General features: G+C 42.4%; 1 protein-coding gene across 6 annotated transcripts in view; it reads right to left on the bottom strand.

Annotated features, from left to right (window-relative positions):
- pclob (piccolo presynaptic cytomatrix protein b) overlaps nt 1-20,388 on the bottom strand; it is a 54,356-nt gene extending 33,968 nt beyond the window's left edge. For 4 of the 6 annotated variants that reach the window (XM_031857822.1, XM_031857851.1, XM_031857841.1 and 1 more), the window contains exons 1-11: nt 20,251-20,388; nt 17,465-18,734; nt 16,223-17,062; nt 13,950-14,774; nt 12,887-13,777; nt 11,722-12,669; nt 10,564-11,517; nt 9,448-10,287; nt 7,934-9,199; nt 6,111-7,610; nt 4,628-5,773 (exon numbers count right to left, since the gene is read on the bottom strand). In XM_031857822.1, coding sequence (XP_031713682.1) covers nt 4,628-5,773; nt 6,111-7,610; nt 7,934-9,199; nt 9,448-10,287; nt 10,564-11,517; nt 11,722-12,669; nt 12,887-13,777; nt 13,950-14,774; nt 16,223-17,062; nt 17,465-18,490 — 10,236 coding nt within the window. In that variant the 5' untranslated portion in view covers nt 18,491-18,734; nt 20,251-20,388. Of the gene's footprint in view, nt 1-4,627; nt 5,774-6,110; nt 7,611-7,933; nt 9,200-9,447; nt 10,288-10,563; nt 11,518-11,721; nt 12,670-12,886; nt 13,778-13,949; nt 14,775-16,222; nt 17,063-17,464; nt 18,735-19,987; nt 20,230-20,250 lie in introns of those variants that run through there. The other 2 variants (XM_031857861.1, XM_031857832.1) reach the window with 2 other exon arrangements.
- Between the last annotated feature and the right edge of the window lie 2,708 nt (nt 20,389-23,096).

Here is a 23,096-nt window from a genome sequence, read left to right as displayed (position 1 = left end):
GAGGGTAATTTTAAGGCTAATCTAGACATCTGTTTGCACACAGCTAAATCATGTCACTATTCAGGATAAATTAGTCATCACAAACTCCAGCTCTTGCTACTTTCCTGATCATCTCATAGACCCACCACAATGGCCTTATCAGAAGCAGCTCATATGCACTGATGCTATCTTTGCTATGGAAACAAATGCAATTATATCCATGTATAAATGAAGAAGGAAAATATTGTTATCAAAAACTCATTTTCAACCACTGAAATTAATTGTACTGTGACATTTTTTTTTTTTTTTTTTACATTACACAGTTTGTTAAGAAGCAGGGTTGTCAAAACCCACATTTGCATAACTCATTAAACATTTTGGCCTATTCCCCACTTTACTTCTGCTTCCTTGTAACAGGAACATCTTGAAAGATCTATCAAGAATGATTGATAGAGAAGAATGAAACAGCACTGTTCGCAGATGGCCATGGCGGTGCATTCCTCAGCGTTTCTGCTGGTCTACTGTATTCTCCCTCTCATGCAATCTAAATGTGCTTCTGCCCCTCACACCTCTCCAGGTGCTGGTATTGCACAGGCCTATATCTTAGCATGATAATGGAAAAAAACAGATAAACAGATGGACAGAGCAATCACAGAAGAATCCAATATTAAACACCAAATATTTGCCAAAACGAATCAGCAAAGATAAACATGCACACACCACACCTGTACCAACCTTGCATCTGATAACTAATTTAACCTTAACCTGATTATAAATCAAACTGCAATAAAAAAAAAAAAAGATAAGTAAAAAATCTCTATCAACAAAAAATACATAATCCCATCACATTCCCCTCCAGTGCCAGTCACGGCCTCACAGCCACACAGTCTCAGAGCCATGCATCAGAGCCACAGGGTTTGGAAAGTCGCCATCATCCTTTTGTCTAATTAAATCTGTTTTATGAGTAAAGAGCAGGAGCCCCAAGCAGAGAGCTGTGGGAGAGGCTGCTCCCTACGATTAGCCTGAGCTGGATTACCAAACCTTCACAATGACAGCAGTCAGGAAATTATGCTCTTGACACACAGGCGTGCTGCATTAGGCTGGATCTGCTGAGCTTTATAAAGAAATGCTCACTTAACATTATTTACATTCTGCATTAATGCAAGACCTTGGGGAAGTAACCCATTCACTTTGGGCACAGATTACCATCATAATTTGACTTTTTAAGATACTTTAATATTTTGTACTTTCATTCAAATTACATAAATGTGTTTATTATTTTTCAAATCCTACATACACATTTGGGACATCCATGCATTGTGGATATCTGACAAGGGGAATAAATCTAGTTCACTATCAGCATTGGGTATAGTAAGTGTGTGTGGTTCAACAAATATATTGTAAATCATATTTAAATGCCCGAACATGTATCAAAATGCTCTTAACAGGAAAGCCTGTCACTCTTTGCCCCACTGATGAATCAATCCCGTAATTTGAGTTTGCATTATTTGTGCAAACCCACACCTTCTTATGATACACCAGTCACTGGGTATCAATGTTCCTGAAATTTATATTTTGTAATGACTAGACGGAAGGGATGGTCTTTGAACTGTGGACTACACCACAATTTCTCAGCCTCTCTTCAGTGGTGTTGATTCTAGAGCTGGTAAGTTCCTTATTGATTTTCTGGCCGATGCCTTTGGCAAAAGCTGGCTAATATACTTGGCTTTCAGTGGCCCCTACAGAGCAGAACTCCTCATAAATCAAGCCCTCTGATAATAGAGAACGTTGACCTACTAATCTGTAATAAGCAGAGTGCTTTATTCTAAAGACAAAGAAATACACCCTCTGCTTTTTCCACTCTGACAAATGATGCTTCAGCAATCTTCCTGTTCATGGCAGGATGCAATGGGTAAAGATTGAGGTAGATGAGGGAGTGAGAGGGTGTGGCCGAGATAGAAAGCAAAGACACTAGTAGGTACATTAACAAAGTTGAACCTCTTAGATGAGGTCCTATTCCTACCCTCTGACAGAAAGCCATAGCATGTATTAAAATAGCAACGTCCTTTTCTCATATTCAGGAAAATCATTGCAGCTTGAGTGATAAGTGTCACACTTTAATAATGTCATGAAACAACAAACATGCTCTGTTCTTTCAAAAGCAAATAATACAATAATGGAAAACAACTGAGAGCAGTGGCAATAAATTACTACAACTATATGTTCACACTGATGAAACCCTATTTAAAAAATGAACTAATGCAGCATAATGCAAAATTTTAGCAATGCTAGCCTCATTGCACTTTCCAAAAGGCTGTGAAAAAAGAGAAGGGATGCAGCAGGTGGGCAGTGTTTGGTCTCTCCACAGAGTGGATATTTTTTACAGTCACTGGGTGCACCGGTCTGTCGTCAGTCTCTCATGGAAGCTTTGCAGAACATTTGTCAGTGGATTGCTCAAATGGATCTTATAATAACCCCTTACTTTAAGACAACATATAAGGTACACATTGCTTTGTAGTGGAAAATCAAAATACATTTTAGGCGAAAGATACAGGCACATGGTAATGTTTTAGAAAATGACAGAAAATATCATTCATGCTGCCTTGTCACACACAAAGCTTTAGCTGGCAAAGCACGACACACGTGTGTCCTACATATAAGCCAACAGTCACTCACAGGCTTTTGATGGCATCAGCTGAAGCAGAAAAGGAAAATGGAAAAATGGATAGACTTGCTGCAAGCACTCACTTTGCCTAAAGTGGCCTTCTCATGTTTTGAACCTTACAGGTCCTTCATATATTTTAAAATGAGACATTTTTGCCCTTCAACTAAAAAGCCACACACATTCATAATAGTAGGCAGGCACAGCCCCTTTGGATAAAGCAGGTCGTAGGACAGCAATAAGCATGGCAGCTCATACTGTCCAATGGTGTTAAGGCCAAGCATTTTTTTTTTTCCGTGGCTATTATAGTAAGAGTATAGTGTCCCTTCCCCTTTCCCCCTTAAACATCTTCCCTTAGGCTCTTCCCCCTCTCTAGCGTTCACAAAAAATGTGACAATTACATGAGAACCACATCTCTTCTGTTTCTATTTGTATTCTATTTCTCCACAGTAATGTGCCATTTGGGCTGAGTGTGTGGTAATCTGTCCCTGGAAAACCCAACTAAAAGCAGTAATAAAGAAAAAAATAATGCCTACAGCCACTCAATCCACAGAGATGAGTTTTGTTGTTTACTGAGAGTAAATAATTCAAAAACATTGTCCCCAATTTCAACTGTTAACTCTTAACTGTCAGACAGAAATACTTTGTCTTTCATAGAAAGTAGAAATAACCTCTTGCCCTAAATTTAATAAAAGGTAAAAAAAGAATATCTTTTTATATATTTTTCTGATTTAATGTAACCAACTTTGTCACTTGTTAATAGGATCTCACATTATGAATGTATTAGCATCAACATTAACCTTATTCGAAAGCCTCCAGTAAAATGACTAACATGACTGTCATGGCACATTATTGAACTGTACTGTTTCATAAATACTTGCCATGCAGTGTTATATCATTTGAGAACTGACCATTGAAATAACTTTAATGTTTTCACCAAAACACTCACAAGATGGATCTGACAAAACCCATCTAACTAATTATTCAAGGCATTAACTGCTAATACTGTTTGCAAGGAAAACAGACCAACCCCACAGGGGAATGTGAGCTGTTCAGAGAAGAAAAAATTACTGAACTACAACAACATATAAGATATGAAAAAGCTCCACAGGGTACACAAGCATGCATCTTGTGCTTCTGCGACCCACATAAAACAAAGAGGAAACTAGAATTATATGGCGCCACAGGTCTGTGAGTGAGCAGATGGCCTAAAAGGAAATGTCTACAGCTCTAATGTACTGCACAGTGTTGTGTTGGACTTAATCTGTTTCACCTCTGCTTATTGGCATATCACAGGGCTTTACCATCTCAGATCTCTCACAGAGACTGGAGGTTCCCTGGCAGCTGTGGCAGCAGCTCCCATCTCACTAATGCTGTTGCACAACCCTCAATCACTTTTATACATTTGCAGTGCTGCCGGTCTGCTGAAGCTGCCTTCTCATGAGCTGTTGTGTAATAACTCGGGCCACTCTAGTGGACTGAAAGCAACCACTATATAGCCTGCATTTTGGTATGTTTTTAATTTAGTCTAACTCTTTGTTCATTAATTAAAATAGATTACATTAATTAACTGCACACAGACTTCTTCAGTCCTAGTCTGAAAACCAATTCAATCACGCTCTCCCTGCGTATATTTTCTCGGCTGTGGCATCTTCATCCGTTATTCCACCACACTTGGAATACATGCTTTTGAAGAAATCAAATTAAATCAACAATGGTGTCAAATGCGGTCTATTGTGTACCACACTTTCAATAGAGGTGAGGCTGTATGATGAACAATCTCCCAATTATCCACTGTTTACACTCTTATTCCACAAAGTAAAAAGAAAAAAGTACTAAAAATCAATGGTATTGCTTGCATACTCCAACCGAAAAGAATGTGTCCTTGACTGCGAAAGAATGAACACTAAAACAGCAGGGAAAACTTACCAAACCTAAAAAGATGTATGTGAAAATGACATGTGGAATGAAATATATTGCACTTACCGCTCCTGTATGGGGCATGGGGTTAAATCCACAAAGGTTGCAGACAGTGTTCTTGCATTCGGTGCAGGTTTTGTAATTGGGAGGATCTGTGGAGCCCATGTTGAGGTCGACCTTACAGAGTGGACAGGTGGACAGAGCTGCTTTAGGAGCAACTTGGGTCACTTCTGTAGATTTTGGAGGCTGTGGTGGAGCTTTCTCTACTTTGGCCTCTGCTGATGGTGCAGGCTTGGTCTGTTGAGGTGGCTCTGATTTCCCTGCAGCAGGTGGTTTGGAGTCATTTGCAGCTGGAATCTTAGAAACTGGAGGTGTAGCTTTAGGAGAGACACTGGATGTAGTAGACATCTTACGTGGAGTAGGTGGTGTAGCTTTAGGAGAGACACTGGATGTAGTGGACATCTTACGTGGAGTAGGTGGTGTAGCTTTAGGAGACACGATGGATGTAGTGGACATCTTACGTGGAGTAGGTGGTGTAGTTTTAGGTTCGACCTGAACAGCTGAGGTTATCAATGTAGATGCAGAACTGAAGATAGAGGAACCAAAACCAAACATCTTCCCACTCACTGACTCAGCAGGCTTAGCAGCAGCAGGTTGTGTTTTAGGGCCACCAAATCCAAAAAAGCCTCCTGACTCCTGTTTAGCAGGCTGAACTGGTGGAGGTCCAGATTTGTCAGAAAGGGTTGCAGATTTTATGGGCTGTTGTGGTGTTTTTCCAACTTCTTGTTTTGCAAGAACAGTCTTAACTTCTGGCTTTAGAGTTTGTGAAAGCTGTACTTGTGGGAATTTTTCAACAGGTTGTTGCTGGCCAGCCACATCCTGGCCTTGGCCTTGCCCTTGTTCAGTACCCGAAAGGACCTGCGTCTTTTGCACAGAAACTCGTTGTGGTGTCTCCGTCTGTTGGACTGCAATCGGCACTGGAGCCTCAGGTTTGGGGGTTTCTTTTTTCTGTGGAGTTGCTTGAGTGACCTCTTTTTTGACTGCTGTATATTCTGTAGACTTCTCCTGCTGGACTAATGTCAGTATATCCTTCAGTTCAGAACCAGGAACCTTGCATAGGGGGGTCTGTGGTTTCAATACAGGATGTCCAGTTGGCTCAGATGCTCCTAGGGCTCTCTGCATCTGACAGTTCAGACAAAGCCATTCTTTCACCTGAAAAAAGTTAAATATAATGTTGACAAACCAAGGGGCAAATGTTTTACGGGACAAATTTGAAGTAATTTCATAACTAAAAGAGTACAGAGGATATTCAACCACTTTAAGCACCTTCATGTCACATATTTATTCACAGATCTTTAATTCATACCAACTAAAATCATGTCTATTATAAAGATGAAATCGGTTGATTCCTAATTCATGTAGCAATTATGATACTGATAGGATAGACAGAATAAACCTGTTGTACAGTACAAACCATGAGGTTAACCAAACAATGTATGTGAAAGAATTCTTTTTTCAGTGGCAAAGACTTGTAAGAACAGTGACTTACCTCTGCCACAATTGCCATTGTATTAAATCCACATTGATTGCAAACAGTAGTCTTGCATGCTGTGCAAGTGTTGTAGTTGGGAGGATCTTTGGAGCCCATGTTGAGGTTGACCTTACAAAGTGGACAGATGGTTGGAACTGCTTTTGGAGCACCTTGGATGTCTGTTTGTGTCTTGGGGGGCTCTGGTAAAGCTTTGTCCACTTTGGGTTGTACTGTTGAAGGAGTCTTTTCCTGCTGTGGTTTCTCTGGTTTCTTCTCCTCAGTTTTTGGGACAGCAGTTGGCTTGGTGTCCTTTGCAGGTGACATATTAGGGGAGGCTGCCAGTGTAGTTCTAGGTGAGTCATGGGCTGTAGTAGACATCTTACGTGGAGTTGGTGGTGTAGTCTTAGGTTCATCCTGGACTGCTGAGGTTATCAAAGTGGATGCAGAGCTTAAGAAAGATGATCCAAAGCCAAACATCTTTCCCGTCACTGACTCAGCAGACTTTGCTGGTGTTTTAGGACCACCAAAACTAAATAAGCCACCCGATGCCTGTTTTGCAGGCTGAGCTGATGGTGTGGAAGATTTGGCTGGAGAAGTACCAATTTTAGCAGGCTGTTGTGGAGGTGGCTTCCCCACTTCTCGATCCGGTGTAGGAGCAGACTTTGCAATAGAAGTCACAGCTTTTAGAGGCTGTTGTGGAGGTACCTTTTTTGGGTCTGAATCTGGTGGAAGATCCGAAGTCATAGCTTTTGGAGGCTGTTGTGGATGCAGCTTTTCTGCCTCTGGATCTGGAGGAGGAGCAGACTTAGCGATAGAAGTCACTGCTTTTGGAGGCTGTTTTGGGGGTGGCTCTCCCGCTTGTTGATCTGCTGAAGGAGCAGACTTAGCGATAGAAGTCACAGCTTTTGGAGGCTGTTGTGGATGCAGCTTTTCTGCCTCTGGATCTGGAGGAGGAGCAGACTTAGCGATAGAGGTCAAAGCTTTTGGAGGCTGTTGTGGGGGTGCCTCTCCAGCTTGTTGCTCTGGTGGAGGAGCAGACATAGCAATATAGGTCACAGCTTTTGGAGGCTGTTGTGGGGACGGCTTTTCTGCCTCTTGATCTGGTGGAGGAGCAGATGTTACAGCTTTGGGAGGCTTTTGCTGGGGTGTACTAGGTTGTCCTTTGTGTGTGTCTTCAGAAGGCTTTTGTAAAGCTGGTGAAACATCAGTATGTGTGATAGTGGATGGAACAGTTTTGTCAGGCAATGAAGCAGCTGCAGGGGTAACTTTCTTTGTTGGTGTACCAAGGGCTGGGGATTCAGTTTCCTTGGTTGTGGCAATAATAACAAGCTCATTTTTGGGTGTGGCTGGTTTATGGATGTCCTCCTGAGAAGTTGACATCGGGGTCTCTTTCTTCTGTGTGGCGGGAGGAACCTCTTTGCTTGGTAAAGTTTGGGGTTTTATCATGGGAAGGCCGAGAGGTTCAGAAGCTCCAAGTGCTCTCTGCATCTGGCAGTTGAGACAAAGCCATTCCTTCGCCTGAAAAACAAACACAGAACATGAGTAACATTCTTTGCATTTGTTATTGACAAACACTCAAAACATTGTTGTATTGATCCAAATGAATACTTTGTACTGGAAGTGAAAACAGAGAAACGAGGAACAAATTTCAATTTACATTAACTTAATTAAAAGGGCATGGGAACATGTCAATTTGCAACTAACAGTTTTACAATACTTTTGTATTTCAAAATGTCAACCCAAAATTAAACCTGTGACTTGTACCATTGCCAATGTGTAAAGATAAAGCAGAACAACTGTCTGCTGACAAAAAATGCAGAATGCTACAGCCATTTATTTACCTTTGCTACATTTGTCATAGGACTAAATCCACATTTGTTGCAGACAGTGGTTTTGCATTCACAGCAGGTGTTGTAGTTGGTAAAATCTTTGGAGCCCATATTAAGTTCTGCCTTACAGAGTGGACAAGTAGTCTGGCCCACTTTGGGAGCAGCTTGGGAGGTTTCTGGTTTTGGAGGGTCTGATGGATCTTTGTCAACTTTGGCCTGTACTGATGGGGGAGCCTTGGCCTGCTGAGGTTGGTCTGGTATCTTATCTGGATGTGGTTTCTGAGCAGCCGGCAGTTTGGTCTCCTTTGCTGAAGTCATCCTCGGAGAAACTGGGGGGCTGGACTTTGGAGAAATCTGTGATGTTGCCATCTTGCCAGAGACTTGTGCTGGGGCAGACATTTTGCGGGAACTTGGTGGTGTTGTGCGGGACTCCTCCTTAACTGCAGTTGTTATCAAGGTAGATGCTGAGCTGAAGAGGGATGAACCAAATCCCAACATCTTCCCAGTCATAGCTTCAGTTGTTTTTGAGGCAGTACGCTGAGATTTAGGACTACCAAAGCTGAAGAAACCTCCTGATTCTTGATTTGTTGGCTTTGCTGCTGGTGGAGCAGATTTGGCAAGGGATGTTTCAACAGAGTTTGATTCTTTATTTAGGGCTTTTGGGGGCTGTACTTCATCAGAGGATGTGACTGGTTTATCAGCTGATTTCTGAACTATTTCAGCTTTCTCCTCTTTCTTTTCTGATAGTTTGTTAGGTGCAGGGGAACTTGGTGGAGTGAAATCCTTTTTCTTCTGGAGAGAAGTTACAATATCTGTGTTGACAGGAGGAGCTTGAGCAGGCAATGTTTTATTGAGTTCTGAAACTACAGCTGTCGTCTCTTTGATGGGAGGTGCAAAAGAGTTTGTAATCTCCTTGGTAGATGGTGAAGCTGATTTCTCCACTTTTGTGGGGGCTGAAACAGTACCTGGGGTCTCTTTTGTAGGTGTTGTGGCAATGGTTGATGTTTGGGTGATGTCCATTTTAATTAAAGGTGTAGTTTCTTCTTTATTTTGTGGTGCACCTGTTGTTGGACGGTACTTTGGATTATTTTCTGGCACTTCTACCTTTTCTGTGAAAATAATGTCTTTCTTTTGATTGGTAGTGGCCTCTTTTTGGGCAGCGGCAGGTGTGGACACTTTGTTTGGTGATGCCTGAGGTTTCATCAATGGAGGCTCTACTGATTCGGCTGCTTTGAGAGCTCTTTGCATCTGACAAGTCAGACACAACCACTCCTTCATCTAAGGGGAAAACCATATTATTTTGAGTAAGTGTGTCTATTAAACATAAAAAATGTTTTGTACAATAACATCATAGTATAGCACATTGACATCTATGTATGCATTTATACATTTTATCTTAGGTACACCACATAATATATTTATTTATAGATTATATATTTTGAATGCAAAATTAAACCCATATAAAATGTAGATATTATACGAAATAAACATAATTAATATACACATTTTGAGCAAATCTTACTTACTTCTGACACATTTGGCATGGGGTTAAATCCACACTGGTTACAGACAGTGTTCTTGCATTCAGTGCAGGTATTGTAGTTAGGTGGATCCTTGGACCCCATGTTGAGTTCGACCTTACAGAGTGGACAGGTAGAATGGCCTGGTTTGCCAGTGGCTGTGGAGGCCGCTGCAGCCTTTGGAGGCTCTGATGAAGCTTTGTCCACTTTGGTCTGTGCCGATGGAGGTGTCTTGGTCTGCTGGGGTTGTTCTGTCTTTGTCTGTTGTTCCTTCCTCTGGGCATCAGGGGATTTGATCCCTTTTGCTGGGGACATTTTGGGAGAAACTGGTGGAGTGGTCTTTGGCTGGTCCTGAACAGCTGAAGTTATCAAAGTGGATGCAGAACTGAAGATGGAAGAACCAAAGCCTAACATTTTCCCAGTCGCTGACTCCACTGGCTTTGCACCATCAGGTTGAGTTTTACCACCACCAAAACCAAAGAAGCCTCCTGTATCTTGCTTTGATGCCGATGTGGCATTACTCTGCTTACATTCAGTTTGCCTTCTCTGGTCTGGTGACTTATTAGGACTTGGTGTTTTCTGAGGCTCCTGTGGCCTCTTCTGAGAATGAACTGGACTGGGCTGTTTCTGACCCTCTGGCTTATCAGCAGCTTTGGTTGTAGCTGGCTGTGCTGCAACAGAAAGTTTCCTCTGAGGTGAGTCTTTGTTTTCAGGTTCAGCTGGGCTAATGATTTCTTTCTTTTGGGGTTTTGCAGGTATCTGGGAGTTGACAGAAGTAACTCCTTGGGGCTGTGTTGTGTCTAGAGCACGCTGCATCTGGCAGGTCAGACACAGCCATTTCTTTACCTAAAAAAAACACAGAAAAAAGGTTTCATTATAAACTGTTAGGTAATCTGTGTGTGATTATGTTTTATATTCATGTGCTGTTATATTTCAGCACCTGTAAATCTAGTTACGAGTAAATGGGAATTCCAATTTTTAATATTCCCAGGAAATAATGAGCAAAGGCATGTATGATTCAAACACAATGAAGATCCAGCAAGGGACACTTTCAAATATTTTAAGTCTGTCAGCAGTCAAATCTCAAATGAAGTTGTAATGATTAGTTTTCTCTAGTCTTACCGCTGTTTCATTTGGCATAGGGTTAAATCCACACTGGTTACAGACAATGTTCTTGCATTCAGTGCAGGTATTGTAGTTGGGTGGATCTTCGGAAACCACGTTGAGTTCCACCTTACAGAGTGGACAGGTAGATTTGCCTGGTTTGACAGCTACTTGGGACACTGCTGCGGCCTTTGGAGGCTCTGATGGGGCTTTGCTCAATTTAGCCTGTCCTGATGGAGGTGTCATGGTCTGCTGGGATGACCCTGTTTTCTCCTGCTGATCAGGCTTATGGGCACTGGGGGCCTTGATCTCTTTTGCAGGAGACATCTTGGGAGACACTGGAGGAGTAGTTTTGGGTTGGTCATGAACGGCTGAGGTCATCAAAGTAGATGCGGAACTGAAGATTGAAGAGCCAAAGCCAAACATTTTCCCAGTCGCTGACTCTGCCTGCTTTCCAGGTTCCGATTGAGTTTTACTACCACCGAAACCAAAAAAGCCTCCTGCCTGTTGCTGTGTTGCTGCTGAGGCATCACTCTGCTTAGGTTCAGTCTGCCTATTTGTTACTGACTCTGCAGGCATTGCAGAATCAGGTTGCTTGCTTCCAGGTTGGCTTGCCTGATCTGGTGGCTTCTTCTGACCTGCCTTCTGTATTTCCTGTGGTCTTTCATGATCAGGCGCTGGGCTGGCCTGTTTCAATGGTACAGAAGTAGCTTCAGGTTTCACTGACTGCACAGATGGTGATTGTTTTCCCTGTGGTGAGACTGGTTCTGAAGTCTCCTTCTTTAGTACAGCAGGGCCTGGACCATCCTTCTTTTGCAGTGTGGTTGGTTTGGGAGAATCTTTCCACTGGACTGCAGCAGGTGAAGTAACTTTACTAGTAGATGTGGCAGACTTCAATGTGAGAGGCCCTGGTGGCTCAGATGCTCCAACTGCTCTTTTCATCTGACAGTTAAGACATAGCCACTCATTTGCCTAAAATACAGTAGACACCAGTTATGTGTTGCTTTTGGAATTGAGCATTGCAATAATTGACAACAACCTGAGTATTTAGAGAAACAGACTCCTCAAAACTGCACTACTGGTCAATGAGGTAATTGTAAAAAAGACCACAGATCACAGATTATAGTATAAATGCATACAGTATGTTCAGAACTAATGTATTGTTTATTCACTTACCTTGCCTATAGGCATTGGGTTAAATCCGCATTGGGTACAGACAGTGGTCTTGCACTCAGTGCAGGTGTTGTAGTTTGGAAGGTCCTTGGAGCTGATGTTAATCTCAACCTTACACAGTGGACAGGTGGCCTGGCTTGTATTGGGAGATGTTTTAGAGGTTGTTGCTGCCTTTGGTGGCTGTAATGGAGCTTTGTCATGTTTGTTCAGGTGGAATTCTTCTGGTTTCTTATCCAGGGTTTTGGGCTCTCTTGCTGGTGACATTTTGGGGGAAAATGCCGGTGTAGTTTTTGAAGAAATATTGGGTACAGCAGACATCTTGGGCGAGACTTGTGCTGGTGCAGACATCTTACGAGAGCTTGGTGGTGTAGTACGTGATTCTTCCTGAACAGCGGATGATATCAAAGTTGATGCTGAGCTGAAAATGGAAGAACCAAAGCCAAACATCTTCCCAGTCACTGACTCTGTTGTTTTTGAGGCATCAGGCTCTTTTTTAGGACCACTCAAGCCAAATAGGTTTCCTGACTCATGCTTTGTATCCGGGTTGACCTTACTCTGTTTTAGTTCACTTGCCTGGTCAGTTGGTTTCTGAGAAGCTGATGCCCCCCGGATATCTAGAGTAGTTTTCTGGCCAGGAGTAGGGCTAGCCTGTGTGTCACGTTCTGGTACTTTAGCAGCCTTTGCTGCCTGTGTCTTCTGAGGAGAACCTGGTGTCGGACTTCCCTTCTTTTGAAGTACATCAGGCACTGGAGTCTCTATCTTTGAAGGTGCATCCAAATTTGATGACTCCTTCTTTAGAGTTTCCACTTGATTGGGAGCTGTTATCTTCTGATGCATGGCCGATGGAGGAATTTTGTTAGCTGTATTGTGAGGTGTCAAAAGAGGTCCTGTGAGTTCAGATGCACTAAGAGCTCTCTGCATCTGACAGTTCAGGCATAACCATTCTTTTACCTACAGAAAGAAAGAATATTTAAATGACATGAAAATATGAAACATTTACAACACCAGCATGCAATAATTTCACTATGTCAAGATATGTACTTCATAGATCATGGTGTATTCCTGTTAAATTATGGGTTGCCGTATGTTACTTTTACCCTTCATAATTTTGTATTTTATTGTATATTAAAATTAAATTCAGGATTTGTGTCATCTTTGCTGTTATTACCTCTGATACATTTGGCATTGAATTAAATCCACATTGGTTGCAGACGTTGTTCTTGCATTCAGTGCACTTGTTGTAGTTAGGAGGATCCTTAGAGCCAAAGTTGAGTTCCACCTTACAGAGTGGACAGGTAGGTTGGCCTGCCTTGCGAACAACTGGGGAAACAGCTGCATTCGTTGGAGGCCCTGATGGAGCTTTTTCTACTTTGGCTTGATGGGATGGAGAGGTCATGGGCTCTAGTTTCTTCTCCTCTTCTTGTTTCTCAGCAAGCTGAGATTTGGTTGCCTTTGTAGCAGGCATCCTGGGAGACAATGGTGGGGTTGTTTTGGAATCATCTTGGACAGCTGTGTTTATTAAAGTGGATGCAGAACTGAAGATGGAGGAACCAAAGCCAAACATTTTTCCACCCAGTGATTCAGCAGGCTTTGCGGCATCAGGTTGAGGTTTAGGACCGCCAAATCCAAACAACCCTCCGGATTCCTCATGTGTAGTTGAGGTAGTATTATTCTGCTTACGTCCAGTTTCATTTGTCGGGTCCTGTGGTTTCTGAGGACCTGTCTTACGGCCTTGCATTGGAGTTTTCTGACCAGGAGCTGGGTTGACCTGTTTCTGACTTTCTGATCCTTTAATGACTTCAGACTTTGCTGGCTGCTCTGCTGGTGTTGGTGGTTTCCTCTGAGGAGAGCCTGGTGCAGAGGTCTTCTGTAATTCAGCAGCTGTTTGACTGTCTTTCTTTTGAGATGTATCTAGTGGGGGAGTTTCCTTATTTATGGTATTGGTAGGTGCAGGGACTTTATTTGGTGAGGCCGGTACTTTCATCATGGGAGTTCCTGGAGGCTGAGATGCTCCTAGTGCTCTCCGCATCTGGCAGTTGAGACACAACCACTCCTTTACCTATATTTGAGCAAACAGTAAAATTTAGATCAGTGTTGTTGTACAATTCACATTTTTGTACTTCTAATTTAATTCTATCAATATATTAATTACAGTAATAAAAAAAAAAAAACATAATGCAACTATCACTGTTCTAGTAACTTTTCTGTAATCTACAGTACTCTTATCTTACCTCTTTAACATTTGTCATGGGATTAAAACCACATTGGTTACAGACAGTGTGTTTGCACTCGGTACAGGTGTTGTAGTTGGGAGGATCTTTAGAGCCCAGGTTAAGTTCCACTTTACATAGAGGACAGGTAGACTGGCCTGCTTTGGAAACTTGGGAAGCTGATGCTTTCTTTGGCGGCTCTGATGGAAGTTTGTCCGCGTTCAGCTGTACTGATGGAGAGGTCTTGGCCTGCTGCGGTTGTTCTGGTTTCTTCTCCTGTTCTGATTTATTGGCAGTGGAGCATTTAGAGTCCTTTGCAGCAGGCATTTTGGGAGAAGGTGGTGGTGTAGTTTTGGGCTCATCTTGAACAGCTGAGGTTATCAAAGTAGATGCGGAACTGAAGATAGAGGAACCAAAACCAAACATTTTCCCAGTCACTGCAGGCTTTACAGCATCGGGCTGACTTTTAGGACCACCAAAACCAAAGAACTTCCCCGACTCTTGCTGTGTAGCTGCTGTGGCATGCCCATGCTTTTGTGCAGTTTGGCTTGTCTGGTCCGGTTGTTTCTGAGCTTTCGTCCGGCTCTCCTGAGGTGTCCTCTGACCAGGAGCAGGGCTAGCCTGTTTATAACTGTCTGGTCCTTTAGCAGTATCAGTCTTGACTGCTTGTGCTGTAGGTGTAGATATTTTCCTCTGAGGGGAGCCTGGTGCAGATGTCTTTTGTAGTGCAGGCTGTGCTGGAGTAGTTATTTTGAATGAGGAATTGACCAAAGATGTGTCTTTCTGAGGTTCAATTCCGCTGGCAGCTCGTTTCACCTGGCAGTTTAGACAAAGCCACTCCTTTCCCTTAAAAAAACACAAGAAACAAACAAATTACACATGTACATGTTTAAAAAATAAACAAAAAAAAAATAATAGAGAATCTAGGAGTTTAATCTAAACAGAAAATCACACTGTCACACACACAAATAACCATGGAATACAGTGAGCAGACTCTGGTTACATCTATTATTTGCCGCAGTACTGAGAAAATTGCATTTAAGATGTTTGTATTTAATTAAATGTGTTTAAGTAAATCAACTAATTCCATTAGGACGAAAATGCTAATGAAAGCTCATAAAAAAGTAAACCAAGTGACAGTGCTGCCAAAGTTTCAGTGGTTTAGAGTATATTTATATAAAACATTCACTTTCACAGAGTGCTTCCAAAATGCAAAAGAGGATCTCCCCATCCTGATCTTGGGTTATCACTGTTTTAGCCATTAGTTGAGGAAGCAGTATCATAAGATCAAATAGCCTTGGACTGTCCTTAGCAAGGTAGCTTACTAACTGTGCATTGAATTACAGAGTCAAATGTCAAGTAATTTGAGTGTCACTATGCCATGTCCATTTACCTTGGATGTGGTATTCCCTGTAAGACAATTACCATGAGATTAACAGCTTAAATGATAAACTGGTTTCCAAGAGCGTTGAATCAATTATTTTAAAATGATATATGAGACCATGCAATATTGGTAATATTATTACCCCAAAAGCTGTTATTTATAGCATTATTATTTTTACTTCGATGAGAGTTAAGACTAAAGGGAACAACAGTGAAACTAGAGGTATGTGGAGTAGCATTTGTACGTGTGTCTAGCCCTCATCTGCCAGATCTGGCCTAGGTTCTGACACATAGCCAGCCATCTTGCTGTTTCGAGACTAGAGGCAGTGTGAGTAGGATATGGAATGAAAATGGCTTCACAGCTTTGCAACTTTAGTCCAAGGATTTGACGTTCCCTCCCAAAAAACCAAAGACAGATACCACTCCAATAAATATGTTATTTTATGAGAAAAACACATTCTGTATAATATCTCAAACATGCCTCTGTCATAAGTCTGGAGCCTAAAAAATATTGCTGCCATGTCATCTGTTCATGTATTTGAGTTATACCATTTGGGAATAACACCCCAAATAATGAAATGAAAATTGCTTAAGCAACCACTCTGAACATCAAGAGGGAACTTAACAGCTTCAAATAGCTTAATTTACAAGTAGCATGTTTGTGCTACAGTTCTGTATCCAAGTAATGAACACTTTGGAGGCAATCATGTAACTGAACCAGCCTCCAGGTTCTTTAGAAGCAATCTAATCACTCTGGAAACATTAGCAATTTGTTTCCAAAATTATAAAATGATATAGTGATGAATGTAACTTTAACATTTTTTTTAAATACTTCCTTTCCTTCCTCTTTTTCTACAATGATTCATTAATTTAGATGTTAGTTAATTTAATCAATATCACATGTGTCCTACCTCATTGACATTTGGCATGGGGTTAAATCCACATTGGTTGCAGACGGTGCTTTTGCATTCAGTGCAGGTGTTGTAGTTGGGAGGATCCTTCGAGCCCATATTGAGCACCATCTTACAGAGTGGACAAGTGGAGTGACCTCCTTTAGGAACACTGTGGGTGGCTGCTGCTGCCTTTGGACTCTCTGATGGAGCTTTGTCCACTTTGACCTGTCTTGCTGGATTAGCCTTTGCCTGCTGGGGTTGCTCTTGTGTCTTGTCTTTCACTGACTTTTGGACAGTAGCTGGTTTGGTCTCTTTTGTAGACTGCATTTTGGGAGATACTGGCGGTGTGGTTTTAGGCTCATCCTGAACAGCTGAGGCTATCAAAGTAGATGCAGAACTGAAAATGGAGGAACCAAAACCGAACATCTTTCCAGTCACTGACTCTTCAGGTTTTGCAGGTTCAGTTTTAACACCACCCAAGCCAAATAATCCTCCTGACTCTTGCTGGGCACTGCTTTGCTTGCGTCCATTTTGACTAGTCTGATCTGGTTTGTGAGACCCTGATGTACGCTGGGTCTCAGGTGTCATTTTCTGAACAGATGCTGGGCTGGCCTGTTTTTGACTTTCTGGACCTTTAGCAGCATCATCCTTGGCTGGCACTTTTGCCGATGTAGACTGCATTGTCTGAGGTAAACCTGGTGCTGACATCTCTTTTTTGACAGGTGCAGCAGGAGATGGTGGCTGGTTTTGAGCAGCAGAAACTTTGTTGGGCATGGGCTTTCTAATGGAAGGTCCCTGTTGTTCAGAAGCTCCTTGAGCTCTCTGTATCTGGCACGGAAGACAAAGCCACTCACGTCCCTGTTAAAAAAATGAGAATGATGACATATTAATGCATGGAAAGTATAAGAAACAAAACCCTGCAGTTCACAAAAATAATTACAAATAAATGTTATAACTTATCACATTGAATAATTTCAACACACATTTAGTCATGCAAACGTAATTAATGTGTTGTTAAATTCCTCTTAATTCAATTAATTAAAATTAGTATGATAATATAGTAATATAATATATAGATGCAGTTTGCAATTGTAAATCAATGTCATATATGCAGTAAAGCTTCTTGTTAAATTAACTTCCAGGAATGAACACTGCGCTACTATCACTGCAGTGAATGCAATGCATTCACATTTAGTTTGAACAAAGCATAGTCATAAGAAATCTAAAAAAAAATGATACATAAGAAAAATGATTACTTACATCCGAATCTGGAGGGCTGAAGCCACAGAAGCTGCACACTTCAGTTTTACACTGTGAACAGGTTTTATGGTTAGGCGATTGCTTGGTGGCCATATTTAGTTCTGTTGTGTTACACACTGGGCAAAGGGACTTAGCTATTGCTTTTGACTGAGGTCCAGCTTTGGTTGGTCCCGGTGCTGAAGACCCTGCTCGGCACAGGCCAGGTGTACCAGGTCCCTTAGGGCCTTGTTGTTGTGACCCAGGCTTGTCGGAGGACTGCTGCTGGGTTGTAGCCTTAGAGCCTTGCTGTTGCTGTCCCACTTTAGTTGAGCCCTGCTGTGCAAATTTAGGTAAACCCTGTTGCTGCTGTGAAAGTTTAGGTGAGCCCTGTTTTTGTTGTTCAATCCTTGGTGACCCCCGCTGTTGAGTTCCTACTTCCGGTGACGCTTGCTGTGAGCCAGTTTTTTGTGAGGCAACTTTTGTGGACTCTTGCACCCCAGTCTTTGCAGGTTGTTGTTGTTGTGCACCAGTCTTAGCAGGCCCTTGTTGTTGCATCCCTGTCTTAGGTGGAACCTGTTGGGATGATGCTTTTGGAGAACCTGATTGAGCTCCACTCTTCCCAAACTGTGGTTGAGCTCCAGGCTTAGGCGAACCTTGCTGTGGTGGGCCCTTAGGTTGACTTTTTTGAGGCTCTCCTTTAAGCTGGCCTTCAGCCTGTGTCCCTGCCTTTGGAGCAGCTTGTTGCCCACCAGGCTTGTTTGGGGATCCAGCCTGTCCATTCCCATGCAGCTGTGGTGATCCTTCTTTAGGGAGTGGCTGGCCCTTTTGCATAGGGATGCCCTGGATGGATTTTTGTGGTCCCTGCTGTTGTTGAGGGCCTTTGCCTGAGCCTGCTCCTGACTGCTGTTCTCCAGTTGGCTTCACCCCCTGCTGAGAAGGTGCTTTCTTATTCTTATCCCCATCATCTCCAAATAAACCAAACTTATTCACAGCAGAGGACACGGCATTGAGGGGGTTGGCCCCACTAAGGAATTTGGAGGAGAACATAGTTGGGTCTTCGTCTTTGTCCTCCTCCTCCTCCTCCTCCTCCTCCTCCTCCTCCTCCTTGCAGGAGCTGGAATCTATAGGGCTGTCGGAGTCAGAGCAGGAGCTGTCTCCTCTCGGTCCTGGCTCTCCCGCAGAAGCCAGGGGGGGGGCTGGTGATGGAGCTGTGGAGAGGGCATCTACAGCCCCACTGCTGCTGCTGCTGCTCCCTGGGCTCTCCTCTGGCTCAGCATCTACATCAGACTTCCTAAATGCATGAGAAACAGACATAGAGGAAGTGTGAGATGACAGGGAACAAGACAAGAGGGAGGGATAATGAAAGAGAGCACGAGGATTTGTGAACCACATTCCTGTACTGTCTGAGCTAATAAGATGTCTGGTAAACAAAATAAAAACCTGACGCAACAGGTATAATGGATGCAGAGGAAACATAATCACTCATCAACTGATTCACTGTCTAAGTTTCTGATCCTGTTATACATATTGAGACATAATTATAATATCGAATAACTCCACATACATATTATGATATGGCTAACACATCTCTATCTAAATCTGCAAACTGCACATTTTACTATATATTAATTTACATTTACACTATCAATTGGAAGAAACCGAGTGACACACTACAGTGCTTGACAAATACAATTTACTTCCATTTCAGTTGAAGCGATTATCATTTGCATAGCAATCGCCGCCTTTACGGAGAAATCCATTAACGATTCAGCCTCACTTTGATTTACTCCGCTCAGACTGTTGCTTTCAGGACCATGGACAGGGTCAGAACCGCACTGTTGATCACAGCGTATAACCTCAGAGCTCCCTTTCAGCCAGCAATACAATACTGACCAATGTGTAACGCAGGAGTGTGATACAGCTCTCAATAGACCCGACTACTATACAAACCCTAATTTAAATGACTATGCAAGGTGGACTCACGGGTTACATTTTTCTTCCACCGTCAAAAAATTAGACTTTCGCCACTAATCGCATCGTCGGATGTCACCCATCACCCGAATAGCACCGAGCGTTGTTGGTTGAGCAATCTCTTGCAGGACATGTTTTACAGCAGTAAGACGAGTAAACAGGACATCTAGCGCTCTCTCTGGAGAAACTGCAGGCACATCCGGGTAGGGGCCCATCAAATAATGCATGGGAAGTGAATCCTGATACTTTCCTTTACACAAGGAACAATAAGGGCAATGTCGGTCTGTGATGAGCCATTCTTTTTTTTATATGTAACAGCTGGATTTAGCGTAGCTACGCTCAGTCCACTGGCAGCGATGGTTCACCCAGAGGCGGTGAAGTGGATCCGATGTATCCAAAGCGTTTTACCGTAGTAGCCGAATGAAAAAGCGGCATGCATTACGCCCGACCACTCTAAACCCGATAATATGTTAGTCCGCATAGGGTGCGAGGTGATGACAGCTCCGTGCACACGGGTGAGCGGAGATTTAAAAAAAAAAAAACAAGAAGAAACAACAACACATTATCACCTACTTGTGTGCCCTTGACCGGGAGTCTGTTCAGATATCGGAAAAGTCAAAATGCTCCTACATATGCTCCTACACAACCAGCCTACATAAGCGAGGAAACAGCAAAAGCCATGTCATCGGTGGAATCTCCTGAAATACCCTCTGATCTCCGCTCTGTGTCCCCCCTACTCATCTCCTCCCATCCTGCTGCTGAGCATTCTTCACCCTCCACGGTCACAATGTCAAACGCAAAGCGCGGTATTCCAGTGAAAGCGAAGGAAATTGTACCTTCATCAGGTCTGTCTCCCTATCCTCGCCCACCGCTCCTCGGATTTTCCCTGTCCGTGTCTGTCTGATCGCCGAGGGATGGAGGGCACAGGGCAGCAGATAGAGAGCGATCAGCATCCACTCCGCCTCCCACTCCAGTGCGCAGGCGCCGCATCTGACAGGTGATCACAATATATATCACGCACGGAAATTGAAATTAAAGGGGACAAGGCGATTTATTTCCCCGGAGTCACGTGTGATCCGCGTCGAAGACCTTAAGACTTAACCCTCCCCCCCGTGGTATGTTCCACATTTTCTCAGCGACCGTTGACATATTTACTATCGTGAGTATGGAGGGGTGATGTGATTTTTGCCCTAAGTGTGCTATGCCATGAGAGCGATAATAGATGTATTCAGTCAGCTTTGCATTCCATTTCACCTGGCTATTTGTATGTTCTATGCAAAATCGTTTCAAAGCACTCATAATCACATTTCTGTTTTATATATACACTGACAAATATTACCTGATATAATCAAACAACAAATATTGTCAGACACTGATAGATCATATGTCTCCATCTCATATATATTAAACATCATCCGTATGTCAACCATCCATGTCTTAATCAATCAATAAATTACAGAACTATCATTAAAATTGCCTTTTCAAACTTCATTGTCTTTTCCAGTTTAGCGAACCTAATTTCTCCATCCACTTGCCTCCAGACCTGATATACCAGGCACAATATGTTGGATATAATCCACAAAGATTCCATTTTTGGACATCACTCAATACTTGTAAAGCAAAATACAAAAGACAAATGCATTTTCGACGAGACGGCTTTCTTCAGTACACAGCAATTCCACGAACTGTGAATACACCGTCTGAACATTTCCTCTTGGGCCTGAAGTAAAGCTTGTTGATGTTGGTTCCATTTTAGTTTGTAGAATACTTAATGGAGATGTACGTAACAGGAAGTGAACACCCACAGGCACACACTCTTCAGTCTGTGTAACCTGTCTCCTCTGTGCCGGATTTCTTATTCTGGCATTACTCCACACAAGAGTTTTTCTACAAAGCAGATGTGATGTGAAGAGACAATCTGGGCAATCTTATCGTGTGCCACTGTCAAAGTGATACAAAAAACTAGCTGGCTATCTTCTTTTCTCCTTCCAGCTCCAGACCAGATGAATAGACATTCAGAGACTTATGTCCAACCGTGAACTGACCATGATTCTTGAAAGTATGATTACACAACTATGTCGAATTTAAATCTCTATCTATCTATATATCTATCTATCTATCTATCTATCTATCTATCTAGAGCAAGAGGAACATTGCACCACAAAATAGGGAAAAAAAAATTCCCACCTCCATAGATCACCCTTCTGCCACAAGAGAGATTATACAACAGCAATGATAAAGAAAAGGATCTATATATAATTTCTGAACGCCCCCCCCCCTGCCATAGTCACATGCACATTTACACACAACATACAGTAGATAAATTCCTATTCACTATTCAGTATGTGATAAGCGTGAGAGAGAAGTGTGGGAAGGATGGAGAGCAAGTGGTATGTGGGCGTGTGGAAGAGTTACGTCATGTGTGATGTGTCAGAGGCAGAATCGCTATGGTATCTCTTTGGAAAGCGCCAGATTTGGCTTCATTGCAGACATACACACACACACCCACACAGGAAACATTCATCAGTACAATCTCCATCTGGGGAAATATGCTCTCTCTTTGCAGTGGGTTTGTACATGGTCCGGAAATCCTTTAAGTAATCTCAGACTACTAATATCTCCCTCATCCTCACAATGTGGTACTTGGAAATGTTTTCGGTAGACATAATACATTATGATCCTCTTCCTGTTTTTGTGGAGTATCAAAATAGAACATATGTCCATTCAGGCCTAATGCCCTTACAGTATATGCCACTACTTATTATTAGGTGGGAGATGTAACTGAATGATTTTGTCTAATCCATAGACCAATATATCCTGAGAGAAATAGTTTAACAACATCAGAAACAGGCCCAGTAAACAAACCGCTGTTTGAAAATACAAGTTTGTCATTGATGTTTCTGATGTTGTTAAACTGTTTTCATCCTGCTCCACAAGTGAGTCGTGTTTGTCAGTCAACAATATTATGTAAGACTGTGGGACAGCAGGCAATCACCAGATGCGGCACCATCATGTTATTTTCTTTTGATCTCTCCCTGCTTGTCAGTTTAAATGCAATAACTAAAATCTCCTCTGTCGCCATTCATTTCCCTCCCACGCACACTCTGATAACGCCAGAGCAGACTTAAATCCTGCGCTCACACAGCTGAAGCATCATAGACTTTAACAGCATCACTCGTTCGTAGAGACGAACCCGAAAATGAATTGGGTGCTCTCGAGTGTATTGAAGAGTGAAAAGAATTCAAGCTGCTCATTGGGAACAATTTGAAAAGGTTGAGTATTAAAACATGTTTTACCTGCAGGTTTCTTTTGTCTGGCTTTACCACATGTGTAGTGAGTAAATTCACATCAGGGACTGAGATAAAATACCCATCAAAGGCCTTTTTAATATCATTTTCTTCAATTCCTTTCCATCCAAGCAGATTCCCGAAGGAACCAGACAGGGATGATTAATCATCAGTCACTCTGCTTCCTTCTCTGTGGTGTGATTTAGTAGTCCTAATGGAGACACAAAGTCTCAATTTATTTACCAGAAGCTTGTAGTAATATATTTATTTCCATGTTCACCATTTCATGATTTCCTCAGCTAAGGTATAACATTCACACATCTGCATCCACATCTGGAAAAGGAAGGCTATAGCATTTGATATAAGTAATGAATATTAATAATGAGGAGTGTTAC

The sequence above is a fragment of the Anarrhichthys ocellatus genome, unplaced genomic scaffold (assembly GCF_004355925.1).
Source record: "Anarrhichthys ocellatus isolate YVR2014 unplaced genomic scaffold, GSC_Weel_1.0 scaffold2, whole genome shotgun sequence".
In the NCBI taxonomy this organism is placed as follows: Eukaryota; Metazoa; Chordata; class Actinopteri; order Perciformes; family Anarhichadidae; genus Anarrhichthys; species Anarrhichthys ocellatus.
Note: the sequence above shows the minus strand (reverse complement) of the source record. Positions and strands in the feature narration are given on the sequence as shown.